Consider the following 26,522-nt stretch of genomic DNA (forward strand, 5'->3'; position numbering starts at 1 on the left):
TTGGAGAGGTCGATGCTTAATGTTATCAGGCAAGCCGCGGAAACAGAAGAGCCGATAGCCCCTGTCCTAATGAGTCTTGTTATTCCGCGTCTAGTGGCAGTCAGCTGATGAAGTGCTCGGAGGGGAAAGGAAAAGGGCACTTGTAGTCTCAAAAAGGGCTCTGAAGGTTTGGTGTGTAAAGCCTTTCAGCTGCTGATTGTACCATCAGCTCTGATCTGACTCTCTGTTCTGACAAAGGTTAATGTGCATCAGTGGGATGACTTCTCCGGTGCAATCAAGCCACCGGGGCAGGCACTGTACTTTTATCTGGGTGTGGCAGTTTTGCCCCTCAGATGAAGACATTGATTATCTCTTGTTTTGAAAGGACAGGCACTTCTCTAAAGATTGCCTTAGGTCAAGTGGCTGTGAAGAATTAAATGGAATTTAAATCATTGACATTTTTTAGTAAAACTGTTTTCACTTTGACATGATTTTGAATTAATTTTTGTCAGAAAAAAAGCCAAATTATATTGTCCAGAATTTTACTTATTAAAAACAATAAAAGGGTGAAACCACAGCAAATCATCTGCCTTCATCTCACTCTAGCCTCCTCTTCTGTGGCACCAACTCTTTTCATATCCTTCCTTACTACATCCATGAATCTTTTCTGTGGTCTACCTCTTTCCTCCTGCTTGGCAGCTCCATCGTCTATATCCTTTGTCCAGTACATCCACTACTCTACTGCACATGTCCAAACATCTCTGCCCTGCCTCTCTAACTTTGTCTCCAAACCACTAAACCCGAGCTGCCCTTTTGATGCTGCTGATGAAAATCTGAGCATCTTCAACTTCACCTCCAGCTCAGATTCGTTGGTTTTGTCAGTATCACTCTCTCCAATCCACACATCATAGCAGGTGTAAATACTATCTTGTAAACCTTCCCTTTCACTTTTGCAGCTGTTGTTCTGTCATTTTATACTTTTACTGTATATCATTATAAAAATACCACTGTATAAAATGTCTAAATTGTTTAAAAATGACTATTTTATATTATTTTTTATATAAAAGTTGATATGAACCATTTCATTGCATTAAACTGATTTAGATATCTCACTAGTTTTCTTAGGGAAAAATTATGTAACAGACCTGGACATTACTCAATAACCCCAAAAACACTTCTCCTCGTCTCCATTTGTTGCCTTGGTTACCAGTCTCAGTCCAAACCTCATGAGTGATGTTTGTTTGCTTCAGCAGCACCTGCAGACATCAACATATTTCCGTGACTCAATTCTGATGAGACCCCATACACAGAAATGATCTGTCTGCTCTCTTTACCTTCAGTGTTCCCACGGTGAAGCCCCTCATGTGGTACCAGAAGACCAGGGTGCACTGCGGCCCAGTGGAGGAGATGACAGGAGTCTGGAGGTCAGTGGTCTGACCGTATCCACCGTTTGAACTGTCTGCATACATATACCACCCCTTGGAGCTGTTGCTATCAGAGGAATATCAGGAATACAGAATAAGATCTCAAATTCAGCTGCGGATCTGAGACGGAAATGAGGATTTAAATCAGCTTTAGTAATGTCTTTAGCCTGAGTGCCTTGGATATACTGAGAAAGGGCTCTGCATTGGAACTGACAGCTGTATTTTTATTTAGTGTATTATAGTGCAAAAATATACACTTTTTTTCAGTAAAACATTTGTCTTAAAGGAAACAACCCATTTGTGATTTCTTGGCATTTCTCTTGGGAAATATTCGTTTATGATTTTTACCCTTCAGGCCTAAACGGCTGATGGGACATTGTTATTGCCCTGCCAGGCAGGCGGGAAAGGTGAACACCCTTACAAATACGAATGCAAGAAAGAGGCGATGTAGGGCTTTCAAATTGATACTGTTGGGGTTTCTACTAAAAATCTCAAGGATGGGAATCTGGTGAATGCGATAACGAGAAGGAAGTCATGTAGGATTTTTCAATTGATACCATAGCTGCATCTACCAGGAGGCTGAGGAGAACCACTGGCAGCTGTCTGTATATTTTGTAGATTGTTACATTTTCCCAGAGGGAATAAATTGCTGAAGAAGTAAGAAAGTTCAAAAACACTCAGCTGGGAGAACATCTGGCAATTAATTAATTTAATTGGTAGAAGTAAAGATGGGCAGAGGCTCTCCAATCTGTGAAAGGGTGCGTAAGAAGATGACTTCAAAAACAATGTTCCTAAACGTCAAATTGCAGAGCCTTTGCAACTGTCATCGTCTACAGTGCATAACATCATCAAAAGATTCAGAGAAACTGGAAATGTCTCTGTGTGTAAGGACAAGGCTGAAGACCTTTATTGGATGGTGCTCCGTCCCTCAGACAAGACTGCAACACTCATCAGCATGATTGTGTCACTGACATTACTAAATGGGCCCAGGAACACTTCCAGAAACCACTGACGGTTAAGATGCGAACTAAAGCTGCAAAAAGAAAGCCATATTTGAACATGCTTCAGAAGCGCCGTCGTGTCCTGTGGGCCAAGACTCATTTGAAATGGACTGTCTCACAGTGGGAAAGTATTCTATATCCAGATTAGACAATCTTGTTGGTAATCCCGGATGCTGCGGAGAAGGAAGCCCTTCCAACATGCTATCAGCGTTCAGTTCAAAAGCCAGCATCTCTGATGGTATGGAGGTGCCTAAGTGCACATGCACGTTTTGGAAGGAAGTATCAATGCTGAAAGGTATTATAAAGGTTTCAAAATGAACAATAATACTGAAAAAATTTCAAAAACTCTTAGGTAGGTGCTTACAGGGTGTGGTCATTAGTAGGACGGTGGTACTCCTCTCCAAAATGACTGCTCTCCCCTTGGTCACATGACCAGCGAAACGAGTGATTTAGTATGAAAGAGGGTTTGACGATCTTCCACCCACAAGTGTCACCTCCTTCAAAATCACAGCTTTCCTTCACTGGAAAAGAGGGGACATAAAAATAAAAAATGTCTCAAAAACATTTAAGAAGACTGATAATGCAATAGTTAAAGCCTTTTAAATGTTTTACCACAACTTATTTCGTCTGATCCATCAGAGCAATCATATCTAAAGTCGCACACTTTACTGAAGGGAATGCACTCCCCATATGTCCCACAAGGAAACTCTCCATAATGGCACATATTGGGTTGAACTGTGGGGGCTGGAGTCGTCACTGCTGGAGTTGTATTATTCAGTGTGGGGAGCTCTCCTAGAGCAAGAGACAGTAGAAAATAACTAACACTGGAAACAGAATTTCACTGTACAGTTTTGTGTTGTAATCATTTACCTTCATAAGGCTCACAGTTGAGGAAGGAAAGGTCATCAATAGCAATGTCTCCAGTAAAATCATCTCCAACTGTACCTTGAATCAAAATCTGGGAAATAAACACACGGCATATTCAGTCGACGAGTTAGCGTATAAAGTCCGTCCAAAGCTTTTAACAGTAACAGCTGTAGCTGCTGGTGTATTAATTTAGGAACCAATTAAAAGTGAACTCAGGATTTTGGTATTAAGTACATCTGCTGGGACACTTTTGGTTATTTCGAAAATGTTCATATAACCTTTTGGTTCACTCACAACAGTCTCTGTTACCTTGCTAATATCTACTGAAGTAAGCCCAATTAGATAGCTATACGAAGGTCTAAGTAAAAATTCTCTGTTAGAGAGAAGTACGGTGGCCCTGAGAGGCCAAACGGACTGCAACTTAAGAACACCAGCAATAAGAAAAACGCTGCAAAAGCACACAGAACACAACGGAAATAGGAAAAACAAAAACCGAAATAGGAAAAACACAAGGGAAGTGTCTCTGGCGAGACAATAACCCGACAACCAGTTGCAGGAACCAAAATATGCTAAGAATTGCGCTGGGAGACACTTAAAAGAAGGGTAGGATCTATCGGCTCTGTGAGGAACGAAAAGATGAGAGGTAAGTGTGTTAGCCAGGGGCATAATGTCCAGGGGGGTTAGGGGGGTTATGACCCCCCCCCCCCCCCCCCCCAATAATCAGACCAAACCAATATAACCCCCCCCAATAAAATTATGAATTATCTTGCATAAATAGGCTGTTGATTTTCTTTACTAGTTTCAGGTATTACCAACCAAATAGTTGCATTAGCCTAAAAATTCATTATCAGTATTATATGAATCATGATAAAACACACCTACCATGTTTTGTGTTCCTGCAACTGGTCTGTCGGGTTATTGTCTCCCCAGAAACACTTCCCTTGTGTTTTTTCCTATTTCGGTTTTCGTTTTTCCTATTTCTGTTTTGAATTTTTCCTATTTCCGTTGTCGTTTTTCCTATTTCCATTGTGTTTTGTGTGCTTTTGCAGCATTTTTCTTATTGCTGGTGTTTTCTTAAGTTGCAGTTCGTTTGGCCTTTCAGGGCCACCGAAGAAAAGATTGCACACAGACAGATTACACACAAGTTTTACGGAGGAAACACTGAAAAAAACTTTTTTTTAATGTTTAATCATATCACCTTCAGTCTGAGCAACATGCTAAAATTTGCTAACATTAGCTTTGTGTGTTTGTTCTGTAAGGCCTCAGGCACAGAGGCCTAGGGACTAGTTGACAAGGTGAAACTGGTCACACCAGAAACCACCTCGCGATTGATCCTCTGCCTAATCACACAAGCTTATCATGTGACTTAGGGTTAGTCACATGAGTGGGGCAAGGTCTCACAAGGGCTCACCTGAAACCTTGGCTGATCGTTACCCACAACTGTTTTCCCACCTTGACTCGTGTGATTAGGCAGAGGATCAATAGTTGGTCCACGACCCTGTTAGGGACACTCCCAATATGGCTTAAAAATCTGGGATTCTCTACCAATTGCTTTTAGAACTGAAGAAGCTTCTTGGATCACAGGTTGAAACGTCTTCAAGAAACTTAAAGAAGTCTGGAGGCTTTTCTTTCTAAGCTCTTGATTAGTGCCTTACTGTTGCTTAACAGTAAGGCACTAATTCTCAAGTTTTTGAGTGGCAGCAGCAATCTGCTAGCAACCAAATGCAACCTTACATGGAGGTTTTTGTTGCAATGCGTAGCACCTTGGTACCTACAACGGACAACTTGATTCGATATATTAGTGGCTCAATAATGCAAATTAACAATTATCAATACTTGGCAAAAGCCTCCTTTATCTAAAACTGCCGAAATGCCAATAAATTAGACGCATATTTCTTCATTTAATTATTGACTTGAATTTTCCTTATAGAAAGCATTGTTATCCAGGTTATATGTGTTTCCCCTTTTTTAAACAATTTTCTCAGAGATGTTGTTTCAGCAGTCACTTGCATGCTTGTGACTGCAAAAAAAGGGAAGTATCATTTAGAAATACTCTAATACAAAGATTCTTATCAGGTTTTAAAAAGAAAACAGCTTGAACGTGAAAAGTACAGAAATGTTTTTACAGATAATTTTGCCTCTATAAGATCCTACATACGTGCAGAATAAGACACCTTAATAGTTTAAGTTTTCATATTATCACATTTGGATAATTTAAGCAGGAAATTCAATTCAATTCAATTCAATTTTATTTATATAGCGCCAAATCACAACAAAAGTCGCCTCAAGGCGCTTCATAGATACAGAGAAAAACCCAACAATCATATGACCCCCTATGAGCAAGCACTTTGGCGACAGTGGGAAGGAAAAACTCCCTTTTAACAGGAAGAAACCTCCGGCAGAACCAGGCTCAGGGAGGGGCGGCCATCTGCTGCGACCGGTTGGGGTGAGAGAAGGAAGACAGGATAAAGACATGCTGTGGAAGAGAGACAGAGGTTAATAACAGATATGATTCAATGCAGAGAGGTCTATTAATACATAGTGAGTGAGAAAGGTGACTGGAAAGGAAAAACTCAATGCATCATGGGAATCCCCCGGCAGCCTACATCTATTGCAGCATAACAAAGGGAGGATTCAGGGTCACCTGGTCCAGCCCTAACTATATGCTTTAGAAAAAAGGAAAGTTTTAAGCCTAATCTTAAAAGTAGAGATAGTGTCTGTCTCCCGAATCCAAACTGGAAGCTGGTTCCACAGAAGAGGGGCCTGAAAACTGAAGGCTCTCCCTCCCATTCTACTTTTAAATACTCTAGGAACAACAAGTAGGCCTGCAGAGCGAGAGCGGAGCGCTCTAATAGGGTGATATGGTACTACAAGGTCATTAAGATAAGATGGGGCCTGATTATTTAAGACCTTGTATGTGAGGAGCAGGATTTTGAATTCAATTCTGGATTTAACAGGAAGCCAATGAAGGGAAGCCAAAACAGGAGAAATATGCTCTCTCTTTCTAGTCCCTGTCAGGACTCTTGCTGCAGCATTTTGGATTAGCTGAAGGCTTTTCAGTGAGTTTTTTGGACATCCTGATAATAATGAATTACAGTAGTCCAGCCTGGAAGTAATAAATGCATGAACTAGTTTTTCAGCGTCACTCTGAGACAGGATATTTCTAATTTTAGAGATGTTGCGCAAATGGAAGAACGCAGTCTTACATATTTGTTTAATATGTGCGTTGAAGGACATGTCCTGGTCAAAAATGACTCCAAGGTTCCTCACCGCGTTACTGGAGGCCAAGGTAATGCCATCCAGAGTAAGAATCTGATTAGATACCATATTTCTAAGATTTTCAGGGCCGAGTACAATAACCTCAGTTTTATCTGAATTAAGAAGCAGAAAGTTAGCGGCCATCCAGGTCTTTATGTCTTTAAGACATTCCTGCAGTTTAACTAATTGGTGTGTGTTATCTGGCTTCATGGACAGATAGAGCTGGGTGTCATCTGCATAGCAGTGAAAATGTATGCTATGTCTTCTAATGATACTGCCTAAGGGAAGCATGTATAATGTAAACAGAATTGGTCCTAGCACTGAACCCTGTGGAACTCCATAATTAACCTCAGTGTGTGAAGAGGACTCTCCATTTACATGCACGAATTGGAGTCTATTAGATAGATATGATACAAACCACTGGAGCGCAGTACTTGTAATACCTACAGCATGTTCTAATCGCTCTAATAGGATATTATGATCAACAGTATCGAACGCTGCACTGAGGTCTAGCAGGACAAGCACAGAGATGAGTCCACTGTCAGAGGCCATAAGAAGATCATTTGTAACCTTCACTAAAGCTGTTTCTGTGCTGTGCTGAGCTCTGAAACCTGACTGAAACTCTTCAAATAAACCATTCCTCTGCAGATGATCTGTTAGCTGTTTGACAACTACTCTTTCAAGGATTTTTGATATGAAAGGAAGGTTGGAGATTGGCCTATAATTAGCTAAGACTGCTGGGTCTAGAGATGGCTTTTTGAGTAAAGGTTTAACTACAGCCAGCTTGAAGGCCTGTGGTACATAGCCGATTATTAGGGATAGGTTGATCATATTTAAGATCGAAGAATTAATTAATGGCAGGACTTCTTTGAGCAGTTTTGTAGGAATGGGGTCTAAAAGACACGTTGATGGTTTGGAGGAAGTAATTATTGAAGTTAACTCAGAAAGATCAATTGGAGAAAAAGAGTCTAACTTAATATCAATGGTACTAAGAGTAGCTGTAGATAATATTACATCTGTGGGATGATTATTGGTAATTTTTTCTCTAATGATAAAAATTTTATTTGTGAAGAAGTTCATGAAGTCATTACTAGTTAACGTTAAAGGGATGGTTGGCTCAAAAGAGCTCTGACTTTTTGTCAGCCTGGCTACAGTGCTGAAGAGAAACCTAGGGTTGTTCTTATTTTCTTCAATCAGTGATGAATAGTAAGATGTTCTGGCTTTGCGGAGGGCTTTCTTATAAAGCAGCAAACTATTTCTCCAGGCTAAATGATGATCCTCTAGAAATGCACTAATGTATGTCTTTTTGTTCTTACATTGACCACATTAAGTCTTAATGGAAATGTAAAAGGATGAATTTGACACAACTGACTATTCAGATGCCCGGTTTTTAGAGTTTGTCATTTCATGGCACTTTGCCTGCACTGGGAGCAAATGGATCACTCTGAATTTGAATTTAATTCATCAGTGTCTGTTTTTCTCCCACTTTTACCCTTTCTGCAGTCAATTGACTTGACACACAGAGTTGCTGTTTTCATTGCCATAGCAGAGCAAAAGTCTTTAACTGCCTGTCAAGTTATACTCACTCATGAGTAATGACAACAGAACATCCATCTTGAGGGATCGATGTTAAGCAGTGAAGCTATTAAATGGATCTTCATCACGCAATGGTGGAGTGCACTCCATGCAGACGCTTTGCTTCACTAATGTCTCGGCGTTGTCTGCAAAGGGAACTGTTTTTACCTAGAGCTTATGTGTGCATATCTACTTTGATTACACAAGGGAGCCAAAAGCAAATGACTCACAGTGGGATGCCAAGACTGTAACATCACAGGGTTTACCTAAGAGTTATATCTTAACCACTGTGTAAGCAGAACTTTGAGATATTTTCTTCCTATTTCCGTATTTTCATTTTGCCATGTATTGAGTGTACTGTCTGAAAGTCGGTTTTTTAAAACGACAGTCACAGATTAAATTGAGCACATCACATGTTTTACCAATTATACTCTTAAAATGATGCTTAAAGGTTAAAACATCCAAGAAAAATCCCACAAACGTGAAACAATAAATACCTCACTGAAAATGCCACACTGCTTTATAATGATGTCTATGTAAATGCTACCATTAGCTAACCTGGAAAGGCTGAGCGCTGCTGAGGTAAAGAGTCTCCCTGTGCCAGAAGTCTCCTTGATTTCCATATTTCACCCACAGCATCTGGCCACGGCCTGTAGCAGTGGTCCTCAAGTACACCGCCAGGTAGAACACATATTTTCCAAACATGTGGTAATAGAAGCGGAAAGCACAGTGGTTGTACGACTTGCCATCGTGGTGGGTGGGTTTGAAGACTGGACTGAGCAACACCGCCGTGTCTTTGAACTCCCGAGGGGCAGATGCCTCAATGTAGAGGTAGTGGCCATAGACAGTGCCCAATGTGTGGTCCTTCAAAGGGCCTGTGTTAAAGGATGGAGTCGGGCCTTGGTAGATGGTCCAGTCAAAAACATCTTCTCCAGTCTGTTCCTGTTTCCAGTTACACAGCCCATGTTCAAAGTCACACTGCAGCTCTGGAGCTGTGACACATGGCAGAGAGAAATTCACTACAGACAAAACTACAACAATAAAAAGCAATAAAAAGCAATCAACATCTTGTCTTTGTCCATTTAATTGTATTTATCTACCGTTAAGAAAACTTGAATTTTCCAGACTGACATTGATAAACATTGATAAACACACAAAAAAGTGCCAGAATCAGTGCAGCAGAGTCTACTGGCCACACATGAAAATAATAAATATTTTCATATACAGTCTACAAGCAGAACTTGAGAATGTATGACTACGTTTTACCCATAATTTAACTTCGCCACAGATAGTGCCATTTCAGATCTACTGCTTTAACACAGCAGCAGCAGCTAATGTAGCGTTAAGCAGAAGTAAGGAGCTTCAAAATGCTTTATGCAACTTTTAAAAACTTTTTTCATATCTGCAGTAACGCTACCCAGGACCTGCAAACAGATTTTAATGTGTGAAATTAGAGATGAGCAGCTTTATGTAAAATATCTAAACAATTCCTCCACCAAAGAATATAGTCCTCTTGGAAGGAGAAACAGATATTTTTATGAGCTGAATGCCTCAGATTAAACTTGTTTATTATTTCTGCATTTATAAACCAAGTCTGTTGCAAGTGAAATTAAATGAAGTAGCTTCATCTCAACAAGCTAAGACAGGGGAATGCCCTGTAGACACTGATGCAACACTATGATGAGTACTTTTACTTTTGATCCAGAACAAACATCAAAGACACTCACAACATCCTGCCTCATCTGATCCATCCCCACAGTCGTCCACAAGGTCACAGAGCTGCAGATGCTCCACACATGCCTTGGTGTGCACGCAGTGGAAATGTGTGTGGGGTGGGCACTCATCCACCGCCGGAGGCAGAGAGCAGTTCTTGAAAGCGATATCGTCTAGAGCGGCGACTCCATCGAACACGCCGAGGCTGATTTTAGCCAGGGAGATCTGGAAAGGCTGGGTGATGCGTCCCAGCTGTACGGTGACCTGGTTCCAGTGGGGTCCTTGGTCGTACAATGTTCTCCATATGACAGTGTGGTTTTCAACTCCTTCGATTCGAAGTGACATGTCAGCAGCTCCCACAGATATGCCTGAATTATAATGCCTGAGGGGAATAAGACAGTGATGGAAGACAAAATGTTAATTTTGAATGGATGCATTCCCTCATGCTATACCTGAAACCTTTGCCTTCATCCACATACTGTAGTGAAAATACTCAATGGACATAATACCTGAGGACACTGAAGGAAAAAAATGACCATTTATAAAGCTCCTGCTTTCTGCCTGGAGAACTTCTCCAATCACCCAGGGGAAAACTATAATCTGTTATTAGACATAAACCTTCAGGGGCCATAAAACTGTCAGAACAGGACAGATTCAGATACTTCTTATTGTGTGTGATTGTGAAAGATGAGATATGCTTAGAGTGCAAAACTGAGACAGGTAAAATGATGAGTGGAGGTAAGAACGAGATCAAACAAGTAGTAGAAAGCAGAGAGGACAGCAAGTGGAAAAGCGTGTTTTCATAGCAATGAATCTTGTCAAACTACTTTGTGGGCTTGACAAAGAAATGAAGACTGGTTGTGATGTGCTGGCTTTAAAGTAGTGTGACTCTAACCAGAAGGTCATGGTGCAGGCAGCAGCCGATTGCTGGAACCGCGGTCCTCGGAGAGCAGCGTTTGGAAACAGACTGCTGCTGTTCTTGAATATAAACATGAAGTGACCTGCAATGAGAAATGACAATTACTATTCAGCATCTACTTTTTTAAAAAGTTCTGTAAACAACTTGCTTCACCAGACAGTCAGTGAGTCACTGACCAGAAACTCTTATGGAAGTTCTTTTAGTTAAACATCTTCCCACGTTGTTGTTGTTGTTTTTGCTCCCTTACGGGTCTATTTTATCTGTGTTTCCTTTGGGATGTCTGTGAAATACAATGTCTAGTGTAAAAGAGATTATATATCTTCTTCTTTTAAATTTCAGCACAGAGCAGGATGTTGTGGATCACACAGGTTGGCTTGCTGGCCAACAGCCAGGAGCCAAATATAGAAACGGTCAGTGCAGCAGCATTCACACAAATCATAAAATCATGCCGTTCTGCAAACAGCACAAAAATAATAATAATAATAATAATAATACAGCTTAAAAAACAAAGCTGAGAAAAAAGAAGTTTTCAGCTGGAAGATAACTGCAAGTAGGCACAGAATAGAAAAGTTCTTTAACTTGATTCTAGTTCAGGTTCTATCTTTTCTTTCTTACCAGAGATGCAACAAAAAAACCACATAGTGGCTATAATAATACAGCAGTGCTGTTTTATATGCTTCAGCCAACAACTTAAAACAATCTTTGCTGTAATTAAGAGCTTGAAGATATTTAATAAGTGGGACGTCAAAGATTAGTGTCACTTACTCTGGACCAGACTAACTGTGAAATATGGTCACAGTCTCTCCTTGGTGATTAAAAATAACTGCTGCAGAACAGTGAAGCTGACCTTTGAGTATTTGAACAGATAATGTCCTCGTCATTTTGCGAAGTGTTGTGATGATTAGTTTGGTAAATGGAATGGTTCTTATATAGAGCTTTCTACTCTATCTGAGCACTCAAAGCACTTTATACAACTTACCTCATTCAAACATTCACAACTATTCAATTCATACAAGCAAATTCTTTCTACTCTCACACTCACACTCACTCGTTCAACTTGGGATTAGTATCTTACAAAAGGATAGTTTTTCCTTCATGAAATCGATTAAACATTTCTACAAACTTCTGTAAAATTCCCTCAACAAATCTTTCTTTACCTATTTAAGAGAAGAGATCACAAGCTTCTGTGATGCCTGGTGTGATTAATGGGAGTGTTGTGTCAGGAAAGACTTCTGGTGTAAAATCTGTGCCAAATCAAACATGGATCCATCTGCTGTGGTGATCCACTGGGAAATGAGGGAGCAGCTAAAAGTTTCCAATTTTTAATGACAAATTATAACAGAAAAGTTATTTACCATGCTTCTCTAAGTAAATTAAAATATGAAAAAAGCACTTCATAGCATTGGTTTCAAACACACACCTTTAACTGGATTATTAGGTATGGCTTGCCAGGTTGTGGATACAGATGGGCTGAAATTGTATGGATGGATGGATGCATGAATTAGTTATTCATATTAAAGTTTGAAGTAATGCAAATTATGGTGATTTCCCATGAGAAACAGCAAAATGTGAGGGCACTAGGTTTCAAAATATGGAAGAAACCAATAAAACCATGAAAAACATAAACATAAAGGCCAAAAGACTCACTTTGAGACTTGATAAACAGGACTTTCATAACTAATAGCTGATGTAATGGTGTCCATCTTTTGCATAGTCTAATATAAATCAGATTCCTTTCTTACTAATACATTACAAATATTTAGAGTATAGAAGACTGGAATAAGAGATGCAGTGTTGGTGGTTCTCATGTTTAAAAAGTCTAGAAAGGCACAAACAGCTTGAATAGGCTGGTGAAACCATGCTGTCTAATGCTGTACAGTTTGAGGCGGTGGTGTGATGAAGTTGAAATGTTTTCTTGGCTCATATAAGGTGTCCCACTGCCAAATAATCACTCTTTGAACACACCACATACCTGCGCATTGTCACACCCGAGATAAGTCTTTGAGCGGTCACAGTCATCTACATCCTCAAACAGATGCTCCCACCAGGATGTGTGTCATTATTTCACAAAGCTTCAGTTTAGAGTCTGCACAGCCACCTTACAGAGCAGTTTTTTCACAGCATCTTCACACAGCCTACGTGAGAACAACAACAGATGGTGCCTGCGTGGAGTCCGACTTCAAGAAGACTGCTTTTAAAATCCATCCCTATAGACTTAATTCTCCTCAGGGAAGAAGATGCGACGAGGCATAAAAATACAGTTGCATGTTGTGCCACATAAACTTCGAATAGACCTCTGCAGAGTCTTGTATATTTCTGTAAATAATGTTAATATGCATAATGGGTACAAGCATATCGTTAGCTTCATAGCATAAGTGCCTAAGTCATTGACTTAGTCAAATGACTTAGGCACTTATGCTATGAAGCTAACGATATGTCGATTTCCTTTCTATTATTCAGACGGCTGAGAAAGCGTTTCTCCATGAAGTGCTTATCTCACAAAAGACAGTGCGGGAATCTTCTTCCACAAAACCTCAATTTAATCAGTGGATAATATTATCTTTTTTTCTGGCTAGAATCCAGTGAAATCACGTTATCTCACATGGTGGCATTGCTACAGCAGGTTTGTGGTGTGTTTGTTTCCCTTACCTTCAGTGCTGTTCGTGGAGTGGTCCAGTGGTGGTGGGCGACCATAGTAGTCTGGAGGTACCTCCATCGATGAGCCCCTGACCCAGTCAAAGCCATCGCCGAGGGTAAGCTCGTACCAGCCACAAGAATCACTCTTAAAGTCACACTCAGAGGCTAAATATATTGACATAAAGGACAAAGTTACATAAAGGTGAGGCTTGGATGTGAAATTAACATTAACAGATGATTTTCAGCCACATCCCATGATGTTTCCCAGAAGATTTATCAGACTGTAGGGTTCAAGTGATTCTACTGGGCCTTGAAATGAGCATGCTTTGTCAAATTATGAGTAAAAGGTCAATAATACAAACTTAATCCCAAGTTTTACTGCAGAGTAAGATTTTTAATACGTAGATTAATCATTTGAATGGATTTAACTTTTGAAAAAAAAGCTTCTACATTAAACAGGATGATTTCCCAAAGATTAAACTTACAATAGGAAAACTGGAGGCCACAATTTAAAACGAGACGTTCTGATGAATTTCAGTTTTACTTCTCCTCCTTTTTCTTTCCCTCCACCTGTTTTGTGAACCACCTGCCACCAATAAGTCTTCCCATATATCCCTGCTGTTTCACCACTCAGTTGCCAGGTTCTCTTTGTATTTCTTATGAACCATTTCCAATCTGTTTTCTCCGTCTGTTTTCTTGTATTGACTCTGGCATCCAGTTTCTACTGTAGGTCTGCTGTTGGCTGTTGGTGGTGAAATGTGCAAACACACAGCTGCTTTTTTATTCTCTTCTCTGTCAAGATGATCTCACACTGCTTTAATAATGTTGCGGTCTGGAGAGGCCAATCCATGATTAATGGTGTGCTATTGTGTGTTTTCTGTCCAGGTATGCTTTGACTGCATTGCCAGTGGATCAGGGATCATTGTTACGATGAAAATTTCAGCCGCTGTCGATCAAATGCTTCCCGTGTGCTACTGCATGTTGCATCCAAATCTGAGGGTAGTTTTCTTCTTTCATAAATCCACCCTGTTGTTGACACTCACTGTGATGATTTGAACTGAAAAAAATTTATTTTCCTTATTTTGCTACCTTAAGAGTTGCTTCTTCACAGCCAACTTTCCACTAAAACTATTTCTGGATTGTTGCTGGATCGACTTCTTCTTTTGTCCTTCACTTGTCCAGTTTTCTCAAATTTTTTAGGAGACGCTGCACAGATTTTTCAGCTAATATTTTGTTGGGAAACACCAAAAGTTGCAAAAATCCTTTTTTATTTATTTTTTTTATCCTTTTCAAACTGTGTTATCTTTGGAATTTTTTTTACGGGAACAAATGATCTGTTTTTGCAACAGACTGCTAATAGCAAAGTGACCAAAGAAGCAGTTTAAAATTGGTTCTTTGCTAAGTAGTCTGTTATGTGCAGACACAATGCTAGTTCCTCCTATGAGTTAGGTGCCTTTGGTAATGAAAAATTGAAAAACTGAATAATTCATAGGTCTGTGTTAAGTGGCTTAACAAGTTTTTTTAAAACTCCCCAGAAAATGTTCAAGTATAAGAACTTGACTACAAACGAATAAGAGTGAGAAAAACTCTGAGACCTTCAGAAAGCCTGAAGAGCTGTTGCTCAAGAGAAAGTCTGGTTTCTTGGAAGCAAAATATAAAGAAATGAGTGCCTAAAAACATTTGGTACTGTAAATGTGATTTGAACTAAAATATTTATAATTTTTGTGGTTTTTTTTCACTTAATAAGAAATGTATCATGCAAAAACAAAAACAAACTCATTCGCCACAAATATGAAGCTTAAAATGTGAATGTGGTATCAGATAATTAAAAAAATATAAATCATATTTAACTAAGGTAATAAAATGGTTCAAAGTGGATGAACAGGAATTCATGCTGCCTGTCGCTCAGTCGAGCATACCAGTGCAATTTGGTTTGTTTTCACGTGTGAACTCAGAAATAAGATCCTTACGGCAGCTGGCCTCATCCTCTCCAGAGGAACAATGCGGGGTGAAGTCACACACTTTGCTCTCCTCGATACACTCCCCATCATCGCACACGAACCACAAGGGAGGGCAGGCAGGAGGAGAGGACACCCTCCTCCCTATAAGAGGACCAGTAAAACACGACATTAGTACATTTGGATGAGAAAGCAGTATTCACAGGCAAGACGCTCTTTGATAGTCAGGAGCTAATAAAGAGTTACAGTTGCTACCACAGTTATTAATAAAGATGAACTTAACTGTGTAGAGATAGAGTGCATTAGCTATGTTATGGAAGACTGGATACAACTGTTGAGTAGTTTGGATATTTTAATCAATATCATCTCAGACCTTATCACTCAAATGAACTCAGCTTCATTCCTCTTATTAGGAGTATTGGAAACATTTGAAAAATTGCCTAATTTGTAAATGGCTTCTGGCTGGCTACTGAAATGAAGTCTTTTAAAGGCTGCTTTGCTGCTGTATTGAGTTTTTAGTATCTCTCTTTGAAAAGAAATAAGGAATAAACTCAGCCGAAAGGATTAAAACTGAGAAGGATTTGGATTAATACAGCATTAAGAGGTAAAGCTGTCAGGTTTTGTTACGAATTTTAGTTCATGTTTTCTCTTGGCTGCATTTTAAAAGTATTTCATATACGTTGCATGTCCCACTTGTTTTTGCTTCCCGTGCTTGTCTTGATTCCCACTTTTCTGATTTGTTGCCCCACCCTAATTTGTTTTCACCTGTGTCCAGTCAGCCCTGTCAGTCTTATCTCTCCCACTGTCTGCATCAGTTTGTCACTACTCGCTGTTTCCAGAGTTCTGCGACTTTTCTCATTTCACTGCTTATGTGTCCTTGTCTCCTTTGTCCTTTGTCCTCCTGCCTGTGTCCTGAAAATCTGTCTCAGTGGTCACTGAAGGAGGACAGAGGAAAAATGAGGCTTGCTGTAAATAAATGAGGATGCACAGGTGACTCATTTGCTGAAGTGATTTTACTTTAAGATGTTCCAACTTTCTGGTCTGCATTGCTTCTGTTTGTAACTTTAAAAAGCGTATGGTATCACTTCACATTAAGCCGCGTTGCGATCCTAAATATAAATCATGTCGCGAGCACTGTTGCATCAGAAATCATGAAATGCAGGAATATTTGATGCAGTTGCATCAAATTTAATTGGCATCGCTTTAAAACGAGGCTCACAGGCGAGGATGTCTCATTTTGTTAAATGCCCACTGTCTTTCTCTTTCCTCGTGTCTCTCCCTCGCCTCATCTGCTCGTATCTTTGTGAGATGGAGTAAGACGCGAGGAGAGGAATCAAGGATAGGCATTTCTGGAAATGAGAACTGGGGGTGGTGAGTATGTGTGCTGTCTTTCTGTTTATCACTCCCTGCTGTTTCCAGAGCTTGCGTTTCCTGCTGGTGTAATTTTTTTCTTTTGGATTGTCTTTTTGTTGAATTCAATTTGGAAAATCACTCAGCAGCAGTTTCTTCTGTTATTATGCCTGCCAGTCCAGTGTGTGTCCACACTCTAAATGGCACATAACAGCTGCTTACAGATTGCTTTAATGTTCAACTAATTTGCAATAAGAAGAATGAGACTGTCTCGCTTAGAGATAGGATGAGGAGCTCAGTAATTCAGGAGTGACTCAGAGTAGAGCTGATACTCCTACACTTAAAAGGAGCCGAATGAGGTGATCCAAGCATGTCATACTGGGAAGAGGCCCTGGGATAGACCCAAGATACATCTCGCGGGTAGCCTGGAGACACCACAGTGTTCCCCTGGATGAGTGGGAGGTCTGGGCTTCTCTGCTTAGGCTGCTGCCCTTGTGATGGATGGATAGATGGATGGATGGAGGCTTCATAGCAAATAAAACCTATGTGGATACTTTTCTCTCAAATAAATGGGATAATTATAAAAATATTGTTTAAAGTTGCACAAAAATTATGAGGATATTTGAGCACTATTTTTTTTTAAAGAAAAGATCGGTCTACTAATATTTAACTCAAAACTAGAGCAAAGCTCAACCCTTTAAAATGTGAACCATGAAATAATTGTAAGAAATTAATTCAAACTTTTGAAACTGAAGAATTTATTAAACCCTCCAACTGTTTTTTTTTTTTTTAGTTAATTAAATAATAATTTGCATATATGAGTTGTAAGTTGTATCATATTTGCTGTACTGGGCTTCTTTTTTGTATCAAATGTGTCAAATATGATAGGCTAGGCATTAAAGGGTTAACCAAAACTGGTGTTTTCAAAACTGGTCTTTTAACATTTAATGTATAACTGCAAAGCTTCACCAAGCGGCTTTGTTGCCTGAACTTAACCAGAGGTCCAAGTCATGACGTTAACTCTGTACATCACATACCACAAGCATAACTGAATATTATATCATTTAAAAAGGTTTGCCTGAAAATAGTTTTCTGTCTGCAAACTTGTGCACTCAGTTTGAGAACTATAAAATGAACTCCTGTGCAGAACATAAATGAAAAATAATGATTGCAACACAACGTGGTAAACAGTTACAGCAACTTAGTTCCAAAGCCACATCCACTCGATCACAGCTCAGATATACTGGTTATATTTTGATCATGTGAAGCCGCCAGTACTGAGTCTAACAAATAAATCGGCCATAGATGAGACAGGATGAATAATAAAGGATGTATAAAAATCCTTGTGGTTGGCATGATTAGATGTCGGACACTTTTCAAAACAGTGTCTTAAATCGTATATGTGCAGCTCAGGTAGTGTTAGCAGAGTTTTGACTGTAAAAGAAAAAAGTATTAAGTTGATTTGAGTTTAAAATTTGACTAATGAGCTGTCTGTTATGCACTATTTAGCATTTGGTTTATTGGTTTTTATGTGATTAAAGGGACACTAACAGTCCTCTTTTGAAGTCTGGAGCTTTTAATAAATCCACTGTGAGTGCAGAAGACAGATGGAAGCAAAGGGACCATGAGCCAAGGTGACACTGAACTGTCTCGTCTACTTAGACATGCCAAACTAGGCTTGGTGATGCTTCACCACACTCTTAAGAATACGCAGTGACAAGATCTTTTGCATTTATTAAATACTCTTTGCCACTTTTTCCCCATTTGGGAGCAGCAAAAAAAGAAAGAAAGATAAAAGGCTGTAAACAAAAAACTGACAACTTTAATATTATATAGAAAGCATGTTGAAAACAGTTGCCTGTTTATACAGCACCAGCATTCACTCCTCCCCTGTGCACAGTTTAGATCTTCACCATCTCCTGAAGAAAATAATGTCTCATTAGCTGCCGCTCTGGTGCCGGGTAGGTAATAAATAAGTCTACTGGGATTGACCAAAAACAATGAGCTGAAAATGCCAAGAGCAACTCTCCACATACAGATTGCAACTAGATTTAATGTTTACATGAAAAATGTACATTTTTGAAAGTTTTAGTCACAGAAATGAAGCCTAGTTAGGAAGGCTCTCTTCCTTAACATACAATTTTGCTACAACCTCTATGAGTTAATTTTTTAAAGGTTATTCACATTCATCACAAACGAGCCGAGCTGCCCTGCTCTGCATCCTTCTACACCAAAGTCCCATCATAAGGACCTGTTGTTATTCAGTTTGTGGTGAAAATAAGCTCAAGGTTGTAGTCAATAAAAAAGTTCAACTGCTGTTTATTTCATGATGAGAGAACATGAACAGGCTGTGGTGATGCTATGCTTTGGGCTCGCAACTGTATAAAATAATGTGAAAGCAACATGTTCAGATTATGTCCAAAATGCCAACTGGACAGTGCTTTATTGAACGCTCCCGGTCAAGATATTGAACCGCATCAAATTCATCACGGAGCTGCAGGCGGCACGTTACAGCCGACACAAATAAGCCAACACACACAAAAAACGCTCCATATTCAGAGCAAAACATGCACTAAGCACTATTTTAACGATGCAGTTATTCTGTTATGAATGCCATCCCAGGTGTTTTAGCACCCTACCTCCCTGGTATCGGTATTCAAAACAAGTTTGTGGGGGTCTGTTTATGTGCGGCGATATTTCAAAATGTCAGGGTGTGAACTTGTGCTGTCTGTGTGGTGCGATGTTATTAATGGTACCAGTACCAGACACAGCCCCGCAGCCGGGGCTGAAGGATAAGTCATCGATGGCCAGGACCTCAGAGGCCTCGCTGTCAGCTGAAAGTTCTCCTCGAATCACCACCTGGTAGATAAAGAAAGAAAGAATTGATAAAAGAGTACTCAGCCACCACTTTTAATTTACACCATTGGTTTGCTTTGGTGGTCATGCATGCATATAGTATGTGTAGAGCATCTGTGAATGTGGTGTTTACTGTGCTTAGACATGTGTAAGCCTATAGCTCTTGCTCCAAGCTAAAGCTGTGAGCTTATTCACATGTTAGTGGGAAACTAGTGGGAAGAAAGGACAATGAAAACCAGAGAAGAACAAAATCACCAAGAAAGAAATGAGGCACAAATAAGATTGTTATAAGTTGTTCATAATATAACTTATATGAGCTTAATCTTCTTATTTTGGTGTGTTAACTTTCTCACATTTACTTGCTGGCAGCATAAATGTGCAGTTTAAGGCTGATGTGATGTAACCTCTGCAGTTCAGTTAGATGTGATCTAAAGCAGCGGTCCCCAACCTATTTTGCGCCACGGACCAGTTTATGCCCGACAATATTTTCACGGACCGGCCTTTAAGGTGTTGCGGATAAATACAGCAAAATAAAAGTAGTACCGGTACCGAAAAAAAGAAGATTTATTCATAACACACGTGAAAAGACCAAGGAAAACCGAGTTAACGATCAAAACGATAACAAAATAACGCTGAAAACCGATAAAAACCCTGAAAACCATACATTTCACACCCGAGCCTCAACTCTCGCGGCCCGGTACCAAATGACTCACGGACCGATACCGGTCCGAGGCCCGGGGGTTGGGGACCGCTGATCTAAAGTGACCTGAGATTTTGAAGCAATACAAATAAAGCTGATTCAAATCCAGAGGGGTCTGTTATTGAGAAGCGCAGCCATAAACAAACCAACCAGTTAGATTTTCTTCGGCAAACATGGGCCAAATCTGTGATTCATACATTTACCAACCACTTCTTTAGGTACACCTGTCCTATAATTACTCTTTAACAGCCAATCACATGGCAGCAGCCCAATTAATTTATGCAGGTAGACTTGATCAAGATGACATGCTAAAGTTCAACAGATGGTAGGGTCAGAATTTGGTGTAAACAGCACGAACTAATCCATCCTATGTTGTATCAGTGGTTCAGGCATGACAATGAGTTACATCTGAGAGAGGGTAAAAGGTCTTAACATCCAGACTTTATGTCAAAAATGACACAGAGTGCTATAAAAGAGTTTATCTACATGTGCTTTTGCTAATTGTAAATCATCTTTATTCTTGGTTATGAAAGTCACGAAAGAAATCTAATCAATATGCTGTATGAAAAATGCAGTTCGAGTAATGAAAATTATTGTAGTGTTTGGATTTTGTTTGCATAGACAAATAGACATGATCCAGTTTAGATTTGTGTCTCTGTGTGTTTGCAGGCATGTGAAAGATAAGAAATGTGTCACTAACCCATCATTATACATGATTGTGAATAAGAGAAATGATATTAAGTGTCATAATTGTTGAACACCGAACTATAACTCATAAGATTTTTCTGACAGTTAATGAAGCTTAACTGCTTGATACTGATCAGATTATAATCAGGTTTAAGTTTAATCGATATAACAAATAATAGTAATATAATAATAGCAGGCCTCTCACTGAGACTGGCCTTGGAAGGTGTGATGTGTATGTGTGTGTGTGTGTGTGTGTGTGTGTGTGTGTGTGTGTGTGTGTGTGTGTGTGTGTGTGTGTGTGTGTGTGTGTAAATTGTGAATGGCAAACAGAGCTTTGAGGAGAAAAAGTGAGGAAAAAGTACTCCTCTGTATTAGAATTTACAAGAGATTATATTAAAATGGATGTAAAAACAGGGTAATTATAAATTTATGTTAAGAATAACATAGAAAAAAAGAAAATGTAATGAAGTGACGTTAAAGTTTTTTAAAACTTTAAATCATATATGTGGAAAAGTCAAATAATAAGAGGACGATATAGTGTGGCTGGACATCGTGTGATTAGACGCTAAACAAAGGTAACTGGATGTCTTCATGTGTGGGGTCAGATGTAATCTCAGAAGATGTAATGACTAGAAGGAGAAGGGGGAGAAAGGATGACCAGGTACTAAAGTGTTGTGCAGAAATAAATGGTTCTTCTGTGAGATGAGCAGTTCAGAAGATTGGATCTAAGAAATTCCAGCAGAGACTGTAGAGCTATGAACTGCTGCCCAAACTGTGAACGTGCAAATTAGTTTTGTATTTTTTGTTTTTTTCTCTGCTCAGTTTTACTATGTTAGATTACACATTCAAGAGAGTTTGGATTTCCACTGTATTCCTGGGGGATTGAATTTCCAAGGGCTGCTGCTGTCCTGTTGGACTATTAGTATCAACACGGATCAGAGATGCGTGCATCGTGGTCGAGGTGTAGTCATTCTCTTTTCAACTCGTTTATCAAAGATGAGAACAAAGTCAGCATTAGCTCAGAATAGGTTAATTAAACAAGTATAATTCAAGTGATTTTATTCTTTTTTTAATTCTGATTTTGCTTTGCTCCTTGCTTTTTAACCCTTTGTGAAACAGTAAAGGTAAAAACCTGGGTATTAATCTGCATTAGTATAATGCATATATTACAGCTCACTCCAGCCTCATGCAACAGACTCCTGGAGTTTAGTTTTCCAAGTCACTGCGCTGATCTAGAGGGGAGCTGCCATTAACAGGTGTGGCCATAGAATTTATTTTGACTCCCTAGGCTACTCAGGGACAAGGGGACCATGGAGATATGTGGGGTAGACACATGGAGGAGAGAGGCAGCTTGAATGCATTGAGTCTCCTGAGTCATTGGCTCCATCTAAGCTCTGCACTGCCTGCTGGGGAAGACGTGTAGTATCAGAGATTAGGACTTTTTAAACAGAGAGCTGCTCCAGACATCCTGTACAAGAGTGCTGATCCCACAGATCGACATTCATAGTGTACCTAATGAAATGGGCAGTGATTTTATATCATATGTGACTTCATTTGTATTTTATTTTATTTCTTAAATGACAGATAACCAGATACAGTTCTTATTTATTTATTCAATGTGAAAAGAGCTTTGTTTAGAGCAGGGGTGTTGAACTCCAGGCCTCGAGGGCCGGTGCACTGCAGGCTTTAGATCTCGCCCTGGGTCAACACACCTAAATCAAATGATTAGCTCATTACCAGGCTTCTGGAGAACTTCAAGACATGTTGAGGAGGTCATTTAGCCATTTAAATCAGCTGTGTTGGATCAAGGACACATCTAAAACCTGCAGGACACCGGCCCTCGAGGCCTGGAGTTTGACACCTGTGGTTTAGAGCAGCGGTCCCCAACCCCCGGGCCTCGGACCGGCACCGGTCCGTGAGTCGTTTGGTACCGGGCCGCGCGAGTTGAGGCTCAGGTGTGAAATGTATGGTTTTCAGGGTTTTCAGCGTTATTTTGTTATTGTTTTTATCGTTAACTCGGTTTTCCTGGGTCTTTTCACATGTGTTATGAATAAATCTTCTTTTTTTCGGTACCGGTACTAGTTTTATTTTGTTGTATTTATCTGCGACACCTTAAAGGCCGGTCCGTGAAAATATTGTCGGGCATAAACCGGTCCGTGGCGCAAAAAAGGTTGGAGACCGCTGCATTAGAGTCATCGACAGATATAAAAATGTCCCTTAGCATTCTAATATTTGGGATAAAGTCTTTTTCAATTAAATAGTTATTGTCACAGTCCCACCACTCATAATTCCAGCTCTGTATCGACATACATACAGAACATTTGTGCTTCAAAAAGCCTAATTCAACCGTTAGCTCTTTTAGTCCTCACCCTCTTTCTAATCCTCTCACAAATGTATTGGCTTCTACTGAATATTAACTTATAAATAACACTTTATGGGCTTCTTATCAACAGAACAGGCTGCTGCAGCTCTGCTACACAAACAGAGCCTACATGAGCATGTTGGACCGTGAAGCTTTATTAAACCTTGTTTTTGCAGAATGCTGTTATATTAGCTGATCCTAACGTTTGTGGGTTTTGTAGTGCCTGTCTTTCTTAAAAATGTCAGGATCCATTCAGTTCCTATTAAATTATTTAGAATTTGAGCAAGCCTAATATTATTAATGTCTTAAAAATCGTAATCGTTATTACTGTTAATATTCATATACCCATTCAGTTTTCATATTTGTTCTCACTGATTATTCCTGATTTCTGTTTAAATACTTGTTTCTAAATTTATTACAACAGGTTGTAACAAGTATGGGAATAAAATACAAAAAAGAAGCAACAACAAAAATAGGTGGATAGATGAAGGAAAAAAAGGAAGAAGAAAAAAGAAATCTAGCAAAGACCTGACACATGACCTGAAAGAGACACCTGTCCCTTTAATAAATCCGTCTACTGTTCACTGAAGCCTCGTCAGAAATGGTCTCAGTTGACGGGAGCCTTTGAAGAAGCCCTTCTTAAGGATGTGAGACAGGGAAAAAAGGCTAATGTCAGCCAAATTACACAAGGCTTGATATAAAAGTGAACAGCATGAAATAATGAATCCAGAATTTTGGCTCAGATTGTTGTCAATGTGTACAGAGGAGGTCAGGAAAGAGATACAACAGTGAGTGTCCACAGCCTTTTAGACACAGTGGAGGCTCGGTCATGGTTTGGCGCTGCATTTCAGCCATTGGTGTCGGGATCATGTCCAGTTTGATGGAATTGTTAACAATTCATCTGGAAAGAGTCTGATTGACAACAGGTTCATTTTTCAGCCTGACGATGACCCAGAACACTCCTGCTGATGCATATTTGGATAGAAAAAAGCACAGAGGAGCAGTATCAGTCATGGATAGGCCTCCCCAGAGCTCGGACCACAATATTATTAAAGCAGTGTGGAATCATCTTGACAGAGAACAGAACAAAAGGCAGAAACATTCAAAGAACAGCTTTAAATGTCCTTCAAGAAACCTGGAGAACTATTCCTGAAGACTTAAAGAAATTACAAGAAAGCTGCCTAAGAGTTCACGCTGTACTGTAAAATAAAGGTGGTCATGCTAAATATCGACTTTTCAGCTCATTAGTATTGCAAAAAAGTCTGTTTTTGCCATATATATTGTAAATCCATGTCTGTTTACATATATTTGACTAAATAACTACATCTATTATCCCTTTTCCTAGATGAATAGGAAGAAATGCTCTGTGCACCCTACTGAACATTACAACACATTAAAACAGTAATGTGTTGTTGTTTTGGTCAATTTAGGACCTTAACTGGTTCACACTGAAATCTAATAAAGTAAAAATATATATCAAAACTACAACTATTACAAATAAATTAGATCTGATCAAATGATCAGAATCAAGCTCACAGATTTGCAGTGTAAATGAAGCCTTAGTCAGAGTGCTATCAGAATAATATCATAGACACGCTGATCAAAGTCCACAGAGCAGCGTTTATCTGCACCGGTGCAGTTTTACAGCCTGTCATTTATGACTGATCTCAGCAAACAGTAGATTGCGTCATCAAGACTGCTCAGAAAAGTAGAATTTCCATCAGTCACACATCTCAGATGGTTTTTCTTTTACCTCCACAAGTGAAAATTGAGGTCACAAGGGTAATATAATCTTCAGCAATGAGTTTACATAACTGTTTATTTAGGATTTCACAGCTGAGCCGGAGTGTTTATCTGATCCAGACAGTGTGCCCCCGCTTTCTTAAAATCTTGGGTATTTTTATCCACAGAGTCATGTCGTTATTGTGAGTAGAAGCAGCACAACAAAACACCCTTGATCATATCGCAGATTAGATTTTCATCCTCCAGCTTCTGGAAAAAAATTTTATATGGGTGATATATTTTTTGTTGATCTTACAAGATTCAAGCTGACCAAATGAAAAGTTCTTCCGCTACACAATTAAAGAGCAAATCTAACCTCAAGGTGCAGCCCATAAAGCAAACTGACTGAAACTGAAATCACGGCAAATGAAAACCCAATTAACCAAACTACCTTGGAAACAGGAAGTGGATTAATGGAGGGGAAAGTGAATGTTAGCAGAGAGGTGGCCTCTCTTTACTCCCGCTGCTACTGGTCGGCTACATCACAAAACTGAGCGGGCACTCCTGGGTGACAGATGGTGAAGGCAGAGAAGAGGGGACGGTGACACACTGACATTGTCTCAGGATACTGGAAGGACACAACAGCAGGCTTCACAGGACTCCAGATGGCCTCTGAAGAGTAGGTCACTACCCTCGCAGTGGATATAAAAAGCTCCTGTCGTGAAGCTTACTTCTTCTGTGACGACTTCGCTAGTTACAATAAACCCTACACTGCATTATTAACACTGTATACCATAACACCTACTAAACCTGTGAAAGCCTTTGAACCAGATTATAGTAAAACATCAAGAGGTTATGATGTAGGCCCAACGTCATGACAAGCATGACTTTTGACCATTTATTGGGATGACCTCCATATAGTTCAGATGTTTTCTCCACCAGCTCCTGATGAGGCAGCACCGGCAAAAGCCAGAAAGAGCCTAAGCCTGAGAGCTCATTTATGTGGTCAGCTGTTAGCGCCTCTAAAGTAGAATAAGTAGAATATCAACCAGGGCAGGTCCTGAGCGATTAGCTAATTATCTGGCTTTCTCTGTTGGAGGGGCCCCAGGCCACAATATGGCTGCTAGACACAAATTATTTTAGTTTATTATATGTTCCCAGGCAGAATACTTCACTTTATCAAATTAGGTCTAGTTGCAGGGCTTAATGGGAACTTGATGGCATCAGCGCTCACAATCAAAAAGGTGTGCTTTCCACAAGAACATCCCGAGCTCTGGTGTAAATGTTCGACTCCTTAACCGCTAAATGCACCATCCCTTATGTTGCTAATTTTGTTTGTGTGCTGCTGGGGTCGTTTTTAAAAACACCTGTCTGCTGTGGCTGAAAAATGACTCAGATAAAAAAGATAGTGAATCAAGGAAGCAAAAGATGTTTGACTGCAAAGCCAAAGCAAGGGGATGCACAAAGTTGAGGGAAAATGCAATCATCTGATGATTCTCTTAAATGTTATTTAA

The 26,522-nt window shown here is 39.7% G+C and overlaps 1 protein-coding gene across 1 annotated transcript in view; it reads right to left on the reverse strand.

Annotated features, from left to right (window-relative positions):
• malrd1 (MAM and LDL receptor class A domain containing 1) overlaps positions 1–26,522 on the reverse strand; it is an 81,588-nt gene that overhangs the window by 52,088 nt on the left and 2,978 nt on the right. Inside the window, exons 5-15 of the mRNA XM_085362193.1 lie at positions 19,444–19,540; positions 15,344–15,475; positions 13,386–13,538; positions 10,713–10,818; positions 9,832–10,199; positions 8,663–9,096; positions 3,275–3,362; positions 3,017–3,196; positions 2,769–2,925; positions 1,314–1,470; positions 1,125–1,235 (exon numbers count right to left, since the gene is read on the reverse strand). Of these exons, the coding sequence (XP_085218319.1) occupies positions 1,125–1,235; positions 1,314–1,470; positions 2,769–2,925; positions 3,017–3,196; positions 3,275–3,362; positions 8,663–9,096; positions 9,832–10,199; positions 10,713–10,818; positions 13,386–13,538; positions 15,344–15,475; positions 19,444–19,540 (1,983 nt within the window). The remainder of the gene's footprint in view (positions 1–1,124; positions 1,236–1,313; positions 1,471–2,768; positions 2,926–3,016; positions 3,197–3,274; positions 3,363–8,662; positions 9,097–9,831; positions 10,200–10,712; positions 10,819–13,385; positions 13,539–15,343; positions 15,476–19,443; positions 19,541–26,522) is intronic.

Source organism: Diplotaxodon limnothrissa, linkage group LG9, assembly GCF_057381915.1.
Source record: "Diplotaxodon limnothrissa isolate DT_005_m linkage group LG9, D_limnothrissa_male_GT1.1, whole genome shotgun sequence".
Classification (NCBI taxonomy): Eukaryota; Metazoa; Chordata; class Actinopteri; order Cichliformes; family Cichlidae; genus Diplotaxodon; species Diplotaxodon limnothrissa.